The 11,280-nt window shown below is 46.2% G+C and overlaps 2 protein-coding genes across 2 annotated transcripts; one reads left to right on the top strand and one right to left on the bottom strand.

Moving 5' to 3' along the window:
- Window positions 1–6,202: 6,202 nt before the first annotated feature.
- LOC114683000 (histone H2A type 3) lies at window positions 6,203–9,024 on the bottom strand. The gene has a single exon (XM_028857155.2). The coding sequence runs from the start codon at window positions 8,949–8,951 to the stop codon at window positions 8,559–8,561; it is 393 nt and encodes a 130-aa protein (XP_028712988.1). The 5' UTR covers window positions 8,952–9,024; the 3' UTR covers window positions 6,203–8,558.
- Window positions 9,025–9,188: 164 nt separating this feature from the next.
- Window positions 9,189–9,700, top strand: LOC114683001 (histone H2B type 3-B). The gene has a single exon (XM_028857156.2). The coding sequence runs from the start codon at window positions 9,265–9,267 to the stop codon at window positions 9,643–9,645; it is 381 nt and encodes a 126-aa protein (XP_028712989.1). The 5' UTR covers window positions 9,189–9,264; the 3' UTR covers window positions 9,646–9,700.
- Window positions 9,701–11,280: the final 1,580 nt, after the last annotated feature.

Here is an 11,280-nt window from a genome sequence, read left to right as displayed (position 1 = left end):
GAAAACATTTCATTGGGGCTGGCTTAAAGATACAAGGGTTTTGTCCATTAATGTCATGGTGGTAAGCAGGCAGACGTGGTGCTGGGGGAGGAGCGAGAGGTCTACATCTGGATCCACAGGCAGCAGGAAGAGAGACACCAGGCCTGGCTTGAGCATCTGAAACCTCAAAGCCCACCCCCCAGTGACATACTTCTCCCAACAAGGCCACATGTCCTAATCCTTTCAAATAATGCTACTCCCTATGAGCCTGTGGGGGACCATTTTCATTGAAACCACCACACTGTCAAATGTGACGAGTCATGTTTACAAAGTTCCTTATGTTAAAAGGTCACTTTCCTTCAAATACCCTGGCTTCATCCTGGTGCCAGGAAGCTATGGCCGGTTTGTATTTGTGTTCTGACTGGATGAAGCGCCACAGCTACCTTAGACAGTGGAGCTGGTCCTTATTGAAATGCACTCTTTAATCCTGTCAGATTTGTCTACACCACGATTTGAATGGAATCCATAAAACAGGTCTCTTGCTAATGAACTTTTCAACACAATCTGCACTCAGGGGGGTTTAGTTGTGGGATGTGCAGGGCTCAGAAGAGCAGGGCTGGGTCAAAGGTCACACAACTCGTGCCCTAAAGTCTGCACCCAGTTGTCAGCAACAGAGAGGAAAGCTATGGCTGACTGGCCCCTGAAGTTTGTGAGGAAACAACATACTTCCTGTTAGTCTGTTGGGATTCGATGGGAGAAAGCTGAATTCCAATGGAGTTTAGTGACTGATTTGACCATTAAGAAGCTTTTATTTGAGTTTTCACAGAACTCAGGGAAATGCTGATACCGTTTTTTGCAGACTTTTGTTTTTGTTTGTTTGTTTGTTTGCTTGTATGAGACAGGGTTTCTCTATGTAGCCCTGGCTGTCCTGGAACTTGTTCTGCAGACCAGGCTGGTCTTTAACTCAGAGATCCGCCTGCCTCTGCCTTCCTAGTACTGGGATTAAAGGCGTGCGCCACCACTGCCACCGCCCCGCCCACCCCCCAGCTTGCACAGGAGTTTCTATCCCTGTGGTGCCACACCTGGCACTTCCCTCCTGGTGTGAGAGTTCTTCACCTTGGGGACATTATACCAAACCTCTGTCCAGCAGCTCCCAAAACAGTCTTTGGGTTTTTATGGAGCCCTTGTTGCATAGCCATGATTAAAGCGTACACAACTGTTAGAACACAAAGGTTATGATCCAAAGTGGATGTACTGGCCAAGCCTGGCCAGACCTGTCGCTTCAAATTCCTCTTGGTCTCTCTGTGGAGCAGACACTCCACTGAAACAGTGATCATCAAATGTTGAGAATGTTTGTATGGCCGGCTCTAAGGCAGAAAAGCAGGGGAGGATTAGAGGGTGTTCTTAGGTCCTGTGACCTGCCTTGAGAAAGAGATCTCAGTTCCTATGCCTATAGAAGGGAAAGGATTAGTTTAAAAAACAAAAAATAAAAAGGGGGAGCATGAGCGGGAACAGGGAAGGAAAAGGGGAAGGAGAGAGAACTTCCTTTCTGAGGCCTAAAGTACCCCAACATACAAAAGACTATAGTTCTGAATCTGATCGAAAGTTGCTTCAAGAGTCAAGGAAAAATGACCAAATACCTTAATAAAACATGCACTTATGGTTTTTGTTGCTTAGTTTAAAAAAAAAAAAAAAGGTTCTGGTAATTATAATCCAGGTCTATGGGCCAAAACAAAAAACATAGTAAATTTTAATTACACATATGATCACAAGTTACTAAATTATGTGGACTGGGTAATTTATAACATCAGAGACCCATTTCTCACAATTCTGAGGGCTGGGAAAGGCAAAGCCAAGGCACAGGCAGATAGATTTGATGTCTGGTGGTGGCCGTAGCTAACAGCTTCTAGTACCTTTATTTGAAGAGTGAGAACCTATACCTCGAGACCTTTCTTAAGGACTCTCACCCGACTAATTGCCTCCTTAGGGCCCCACTGTTTATTGCTCCTGTTCTACACTGGTGATGGCGTTTCAGTGCGTGAATTTGGGGACACATGCAGGCCATAGCACTAACCTTTGCCCTCTAGGCCAAGTAGTTAAGAAAACCTAACCTATCTGGTTAAAGAAAACCTGGTATAGCTACTCAACAGAATACTGTATTCTGCCAGTAACAATGAAATATGGCTGGTGTGGTGGTATGCACATTTAATTCCAGCTGGATCTCTGTGTGGTTGAGGCTAGTCAGAGCTACATAGTGAGATAGTATTTAAAAGGGGGGAGGGGAGAAATAGAAAAAAATAAAGAAATGAGAAAAAGGAAAAATAAATTGTTATTTGCTGAAAAAAATGGATAGAACTCAGGATCATTATGTTAAGTCAAATAAGTCAGATCCAGAAAGAAAGGCATTGCATGGATTCTCTAGCATGTGGAAGCTAGGTAATTTTTACAGATGTGAAAGTTGGGGGTGGGGGTGTATTTATGATGGAAGGCAACCAGAGGGAGGAGGAAAAAGGGAAGAGCTGGTGTGAACAAAGAACATTATATACATGTATGAAATTATGAAAATGAAAACCATTACTATGCACAGTTAATGTATGCTAATAAATCAAAGAGGAAAGAAAGAAATGATTCCAATACCTAGGGATAGCAGGGCATGGTGGTCCATGCTTACAATATCATCACTCAGGGCCTGAATCGGGATAACAATTTTGAGGCTAGCTTAGGCTACGTTGAAAAGACCCTTTTTCAAACAAAATAAAACACATTTGGATCTGGAAAAAAAAAATGCTTTCTGAAGCAAATACTTTCAAGGATGGGCTAGGCTTATGGTCTTCCACAGGCCACAATGTCACAATCTGGGCATCAAGAAATGATAATTAGACCATGTCAGAGTATAAAAATGTAGTCCACATAGCTCCAATCTGAGTCGTGAAAAAGATAAGAAATCAAACTGTTGTATTTTTACGGATTTGGTTTAAAAAAAAAAAAAAAAAAAGGAACGCAGTGACAGTCATAGTGCTTTGTTTCTAAACATGTATGGTAGTTTAAACAGAGTTTAAACACAGAGAGTCAATGCCAGAGCAAGGAAGGAAGAGCCTGGTGTTCCCGGGGTGCGGCCGCGGGTTGGCGCTGCACCATCCCGAGGAAGGGGACGTTGGTGGTCATCCATTGGTGGCGCCCAGCAACCGGGACACCACTCTCCGGTCCCAGTTTATGTTCATAGTGACATGGAGAAAATGGCTTCACTTTCAGAAAGACAAACCGCAGCTCTTGCCTCTGGGAATACACGACCTTGTGAGACATCAGCGACATACAGTTTTTGAAATCCCGAGGGCGCCAGGGAGGAGCTGTGTTAGAATCCGGAAAGCCGCGGAGCATCCTCCAGGCGGCCGCTTCTCAGGCAGCCAATGTGATCAGCCGGAGCTTTCGGACTGACCAATCGGAAAACACCCTTGAGCAAGGCCAGGCTCGGGAGCCTAAGCGTGCAAAGCGCGTCGCTTTTCCAGCACCCAGAGCCAAGGCGCCCACCAGAAGCTGCCGGAGCCCTGGCGCACACATTCCTACACTCCAGCACCCAGACCTCCCGAAGGCCAAACTCTATGCAGCTGTCACTGTGGTGGTTCCCAAGCTGGGCGCTGCACCCACCAGCCCCAGGGCCTTAATCTTAAATCTGTTTTTCCATTCCAACAAGTCTGAGCTGAGCTAACCAGAGGGAAGTCGTGCTGTGCAAGGCTGCATGCCGCTGCAGAGCAACATCTTAATATCTGGCAAGGAGCTTTCTAGGGCCCTTTCCTGTCAAATTGCTCCCAAGCAGAACCCAAGCCGCACCCATGGCCTTGTGGGAAAGGATCAAATGGAGGTTTAGCTTGCAGAGTTAGGGGGGAAGGTGGGGATGGAGGTGGAACACGGGGGCGGGAGCTCGGCGCTGGGACACGGCTGCCCTCTCATCTCCGTTTAGCTTGCTATGGGAGCCCAATTTCTTTCCTTCTCTACATTACTGACTAGACCGGGAAGGAGTCCTTTGTTTTAAATTAACTTTGTCAAATACCTATCCAACACTATGTGCAGGACATACTCAACACGTGGATGTGAACGTAGACACAGATGTGCCTCTCTGCCCCCTTCCATGTCCATGTCAGCTAGTTGAGGACAGTAAACTGCGAGGTGGTGAGCTGGCCACAACATTGCAGAGTTATCTCCTAGCAGGAATAGGGTAATATAAAGGACTATAAACGGATGAGAGTCCTGGAAGGGAGAGGAGGCACATACATACATACATACATACATACATACACACACATACGTACATGCATACATACGTACATATGTATGACAGCCAGACTAACAGGAATGAGGCGATACCTCACTGTTGTCTGATTACTCAGTGATGGTATCGATGTCAACGATCATGTGTGTCTTTACAGAAATTCCTATTTGGGTCCTTTGCCTATTTAAAATTTGAGTTGTTATTGAATCGTAGAGCTTTGCTATTTTGATTATTAATCTCTGATCAAATGTATGAGTAGAAAATACTATTCCCCATTCTGTAGGTTGCATTTTAACTTAATTGATCCAATTATCTCACTTGTGTGTGTGTGTGTGTGTGTGTGTATATTTTTGTCATAGCAATTCACGCATACTCAAAACAGGCGTATTTTGTCTGAGTTGGATCACCAGTGTGTGTTGGATCTGTTTACAGGGTGAGGAAAACTTCGTGTGATCTTGACACTGGTGAGGCTGGGCTGCCTTTATTTAGCAGGTGGGACTATCAAGCAGGTGCTGTGAGCATGCGGCTTGGGGAAGAGGTGTGGGCTTGTGGACACCATGGTTTTGGGTGATAAGAAGAGCTGTCTACACAGCCTGAGTCCAACTGGCCTGGCACTTGTTATGAACCCCAGAGCATAGTTTGAGGAACAGTATGGAAACCTGCAGCCTCTGTGGTCCTTGGACTCAACCATTAGCCTGCTAGAGAAGCTTGGATGACTTCCCAGCTGACCCCTGCTGGTTCTCCAGGTGACCTTTCCTGACTCTCCAGCTTCCCTCTCTTGAGTCGTCTCTACTGAACATGCTTGGAGCTTTTGATAATGATTCTTAATCAACCTAGCACAACTACCCTACACTTATGTTGCATTATGTACTACGAGTTATGTTGGCATAATTTACTCTGAAGACATTTATAGGTTATAAGCAGGTACTATGGCTTTGTATATAAGGATCCTGGGCACCCATAGATTTTGGTATCAGCCTTGGGGGGGGGGGCATGGAACCAATCACCTGTGGATGTCAAGGGATACTGAAATGTGCTCTAGGTTCATCCACATGATAACAAATGAAACTGTTTTTAAGCTTATGTAGTATTTGATCTGTGTGTATACCACATTTTAAAGATACATTTGCTCCTTCGTGGACATTTAGGTTAGTTCCATGTCTTAGCTGCTGACAGTGCCACAGTGCGCATTTCCGTGCATAAGTCTCTTCCACATACTGATTTCATTTCCTTTGGACAGGCGCCCAGGAGTTGGGGAGATGTACCATACACTAGGTCTATTTTTAATTTTTTGATGTAGAAGATTATTGGACATATGGATGAACATGCAAGAAATGGTCCCACGGAGTAGAGACTAAATGTGGGACAGGGGCTGGAGGAAAGACCTACACCCGGAAGAGGAACAGAGGATGCTACAGGGCTAGGTGGGGAGCTCCCACATACAGCAAACCCTGGAGAGATCTCCGAGGTTGGCTCAAGCTGCATTCTTCTGGAACCCTGGATCTCTTTTTCTTGTCTTCAGTAAACAGCAGTGCATAGGGACACATGCAGAGTGGCTGAAAGAATTCTAATACAGGCATGTGTTTAGAGATACAGCGGTCCAGGAAAAGACCTCCGTGCTCCCACACAACATGCCTGTGGGCAGAACCTGACAAGGTGAACTGCCAAGGCTTGCTCAGAGCTGCTGCTGTATCAGGACTGAGCCCATAACTGCCTTTCCACGTGGTCTCTGATGACGGCAGCTGTGGTATCTGAGTTCAACCTCCTTTTACCTGAGGTGAGCCAGTGTTATTCTAGAAAGCAAGTACTGAAACACACCAGTCTTTCTGTCCTCCTCTCCCATCTCTCTCTCTGTGTGTGTGTGTGTGTGTGCGCACATGTGCATGCATGAATGAATGTATGTGTGTGTATGAGTGCAGGCAAACATGTGCCTCATGTGTGGAGGTCTGAGGACCATCTCAGGTATTGTTCTCTAGTTCCCCCCGGAGGCAGGGTCGATTTGTTAGCTGTTGTGTACACCAGGCTAGCTGGCCTGTGAGCTTCCAGGGCCTCTCCTGTTTCTTTAGAGGCACTGGAACTAGTCAAGCACTAACCTGGCCCTGCATTGCATGGGTTCTGGGAATCGAATCCAGGTCTTCATGCTCACAGAGCAAACTTTTTACTCGCTGCGCCATCTCTCCAGCCCCCCTCTGCCCTCTTATTTGGTACACACTCCAAGTTTCTTAAAACTTAGGTGAGATTTGCAAGATATGATGAACCATTTCTGCGTGAGCAGTTTTGGGACATTTAGCACATTTCGTATGTTGTGAGCATCACCTGTGTCTTCTTCCATGACCACACAAGGAAGTTCTGTACTCTTATTCTCTCCCCTTTCATCTCCTGCAGCTATTGTTTGATCGTGCCTGTTCTGGACATTGAGATTCATTCACGTTGTGCATGAATCAGCGCTTCATTCTCTTTCATTGACTAATCGTCCATTATGAGGACAAACCAGTTTTGTGAATCTATTCATCAGCTGATGAATATTTGGGTTCCCTCTTTTAGATTGTATAAATGATACTGTTACTGCATCTGTGTAGCTTCTGTTAGATGTATATTTTCATTTTATTGGGCACATACCTAGGCATGGGCTATGTGGTGCTTAATCCAGTGAACTTCTCTCAAGGTAGCTGCTACTGGCAGGCACTTCACATTTCTGGAAATGGTAATCCAGATGACCAGATCGTAGGTCAGAACTGTTTCAGTGCAACTTTCTGTAATATTGTAAACACATTCAGAATTTGTGCTCTTTAGTTATTCACTGGCCACATAACCCTGAGAGGTAGACAAGCTACATCTTTGTATTACCTTTTACCTAACGGAAAATGAAATATTCCTTTTGGGTGGTGGTTGTCCATTTGACAGGAGCCTTAGAGGTAGATGAGAAGCTATTCCAGTACATCTCCTTCCACAGTGCCTCCCAAACACCATTAAATAGTTCCACCCAACTCCTAGAGAGTTGAATTGCCACTCAAGAGATTAAGGAACTACACAGATCTATGAATACATACAAACTAAAGCTAAACGGGGGAGATCTTGAGGTCCAACCCTTGGACTTGTTTTACTGAGGACACTCATTAGCAGACTGTATAATCTGTATGCAGTTTTTGTGTCTATTTCGTGTTCGAGACTTACAGTTAAGGAAATTGCTTATTCTTTGGCAAATAGCTTTTTAAGACGTTGATATTTTATAAATAGATTTGTAATTACAGATGGTGTCTGAGGAGCCCAGGCTTGAATAGACCCAGTTTTGATAGGGTATATATAATTTATGTAATAATTACATAATTGTCTTGCTGTCCTGTATTGTTAAAATTTAAAAAGAGGATAGCATAGTTAACAGGAAAGGGGACACACTTCTGACTCTGGCGTTTTTTAAGTATTAGAACTCATTTAATCCCCCTCAACTCTCTCTTTCCCACTGGTAGTGATTAATGTGCCTGTTCTCGTTTATTTGATCTGGAACTCTCCAGCCATTCTTTATACTGCCTGTGGAAGGCACAATTCTCTCTAAAAACTCACATTTTACTTAATATGACGCTAATAATGCTTTCCTTTAAATTTATTAGAAAACATTGCTGTACTCAAACCTAGTTTTACCAAAACCGACCAATTATTTTGTTCCTCAAGATTAAGCTACTTAAGTGCATCCGATTGTTTGGCCAATTCCAAACGCCTGCAGGACCATGCCCATCTGTAATCTACCACTGTAAGCAGGCTGGAGCAGCACTGTTGAGTCGCTCCCAGTCTCCCACAAAAGAAACCAGAAAACTTTGAGTTGTCGTCACACACACACACACACACACGTCTATGAACAAGTAAATTTGAAATACCTCCCCTCAGACACTTTTGGAAATCTAAACCTGGTTAGATCCTAACTCGAATGTCTTGGGTGTAACTGTAAGCGTTTCAATTCGCTCCGTTTCAGTAAAACACCAGCACTTGCCTATGAGAGCCTTATGCTAAGTCCTACAGAACCAAGCATTCCCTTAAACACGAACCTTAACGGAAACCGAGTGCCTAACACGGGACAGTGGTGGGGACAAACCGCCAGTGCCTCCGAACCAAGCTCAGGCCAACTGCAGATGGAAGCCGTTGGCCTCAGCCGGAACGCCCCAGGCGCAGATGCTCGAACCCGTGGAAGGAATCGGGATTCCCGACCCTGGCCAGTACCTGGCGACAGGTTCAGTGTACAGCTCTTTCTTTGAGGCTGTGGGTGGCTCTGAAAAGAGCCTTTGGTGTCCGTTAAGTAGCACTAACGACCAGGAGGGCCTCACTTGCCCTTGGCCTTATGGTGGCTCTCGGTCTTCTTGGGCAGCAGCACCGCCTGGATGTTGGGCAGGACGCCGCCCTGCGCGATGGTCACGCGGCCCAGCAGCTTGTTGAGCTCCTCGTCGTTGCGGATGGCCAACTGCAGGTGGCGCGGGATGATTCGTGTTTTCTTGTTGTCGCGGGCCGCGTTGCCAGCCAGCTCCAGGATCTCGGCCGTCAGGTACTCCAGCACGGCCGCCAGGTACACCGGGGCGCCGGCGCCCACCCGCTCCGAGTAGTTGCCCTTGCGGAGAAGACGGTGCACTCTGCCCACCGGGAACTGCAGGCCCGCGCGAGACGAGCGGGACTTCGCTTTTGCGCGAGCTTTGCCGCCCTGCTTGCCACGACCAGACATCTTCAACTGATGATGAAACAGAAGAACACAAACCAGAAACTAAGCTGACGATAACGACCTCGTAAGCGCCAGCAAGCTCTTATATATGATCAGGAGGGAGGCCAGACTGCGCCTTTCTATTGGACGGCAGCACTAGCCAATCAGAAAAAGAACCCGGCGCCTCCTAATTTGCATATACATTACCCTGCGATGACGTAGTGTACAATTGTATTCAATCAAAAGCGAGCAAAGTCTGATCCTTCATTTGAATACAAGGCATATAAATAGTGTTGGTACGGCGGACACGCGCGTTTCCCGAGAGCAACTAGCCAATATGCCTGATCCGTCCAAATCTGCTCCAGCCCCCAAGAAGGGGTCCAAGAAGGCCGTTACTAAGGCACAGAAAAAGGACGGCAAAAAACGCAAACGGGGTCGCAAGGAGAGCTACTCCATCTATGTGTACAAGGTGCTGAAGCAGGTGCACCCGGACACCGGCATCTCCTCCAAGGCCATGGGCATCATGAACTCGTTCGTCAACGACATTTTCGAGCGCATCGCCAGCGAGGCCTCCCGCCTGGCGCATTACAACAAGCGCTCGACCATCACGTCCCGCGAGGTGCAGACGGCCGTGCGTCTGCTGCTGCCCGGGGAGCTGGCCAAGCACGCCGTGTCCGAGGGCACCAAGGCTGTCACCAAGTACACCAGCTCCAAGTGAGGCGCGGCGCGGGCGTCCTCAATCCAAAGGCTCTTTTCAGAGCCACCCATACAGTCCTTAAAAGGGTCTTGAACACAGCGTGTGTGGTCATTGGTGACTGCCACGCGCCTGAGGGAGATTCTCTGTTACTGGGTACCACTAAGATGTGCTTTTGAGTGTGAGGGATGTAGGGCTGCAGCGGCTCTGCTCTTCCCAAGGGTGGGATGAGAACGATGGTAAGCCTCCAGTCTTCCCCAGGTGGGCGAGGTCACCAGCGTAGTGGGATTCTGGGTGCCGTGCCCGCTGGGTGGCCTCTGCTTCTGCGTTCCTTTAGAACCTTTCCTGGAACAGACAGGCGTCTTTATCCCTTGGATATGACCATTCTGGCATTACATCCCAACAGATCCTGCACAACAGTATGCTGGAACAGGGGTTGAAAAGGTACGGCGGCGACACCCGCAATGCCTGTGTAAAAGAGCTGGATGTAGCCAGCTGCTGCAGCCGCCAGCAGTTTTAGTGGCTAGGGGATGGAAGGATTTGGGAAAGAATCCCGTTGTTTTGAGCAGATGAGTTCCTCTCCTAAAGCCGCTTTATTTTCAGTGAAGCGTTGGTAACAGAATTGTCCGCACTCAGCATTTATTTGAGAATGCCATCTTGATCTGGAACGTTTGGGCAGGAGATCTTAACCGTGGAAAGAACACCACTTTCCTTGGTTTGGCTATATTTATTTGAACCGGTATGAGATATATTGAGAATCATATCGCCGTCTCCAGCAAGGAGTAATATAAATTTTAATTTCCCCCCCAAATAGTCAAAGGGAGCCTGTCTAATCTGGTCCGCTGCCAACGGGCAGTTGGAAGGAGGGGGGGGGTGGGGGGGCGGTGTCTCCGCTGGAACTTCCTACCGGAGCCGTGCCATCGATCCCTGTCCACATAAAAGGATTTTGACAACTTCATACGTTTTAAAGTTACCATCTGAAGTATTTTTATCCTGTCAAGTAGCTGCAAAAATGCAAATGTCAGTGTAGGACTTTTTTTTTTTTTTTAATTAGTCTTAAAAATACCTATTAGAACATTAACACCAGAGTCAGGACAAAGTAAACCAAATTCTTTAACAGATATTTTGGATTATTTTCTTTGAGAATTTGTCTCTGTTTTCTTTCTGCCTCAAATCCTGCCAACAGCAATTATATGTATATTACATTTTACCAACTGCCATTCTCCAGAATTGTCTATTGAAATTTGAACATGTCAACCAAGTCATCACAGTGTTTAAAAAGGGACACCAGGAGAGCAGACAGTTGTTTAAGACACAAATCATTAAGTTTTGTTATGTTAGTGAAAATGAGTCTTCCATTGAGGTTTGATGGGAGGAGGGGGTGGGTGGGAGACTGAACTCTGGACCTCTAGTCTGTTAGCCAAGCTTGTACCACTGAGATGCCACTCAGTCCTCTTCTTTCCCCCTGCCTGGGTTGTTTATTTCAAATCCATTCATGGGCACAAGCAATCTGTGTGGTATATAGCATTACTTTCATTTGACATCTTTTTTAAAAAGATAGAAAAAAGTGCACAGTAATAGAAGCCTTGTCATAACCGGTTTACCCAATACATTCCTTCTTTTTTTTTTTTTTTCTTTTTTTTTGTTTTTGAAACATAA

Source organism: Peromyscus leucopus, chromosome 8b, assembly GCF_004664715.2.
Source record: "Peromyscus leucopus breed LL Stock chromosome 8b, UCI_PerLeu_2.1, whole genome shotgun sequence".
NCBI classification, from domain to species: domain Eukaryota; kingdom Metazoa; phylum Chordata; class Mammalia; order Rodentia; family Cricetidae; genus Peromyscus; species Peromyscus leucopus.
This window is presented reverse-complemented; position numbering and strand designations above follow the sequence as displayed.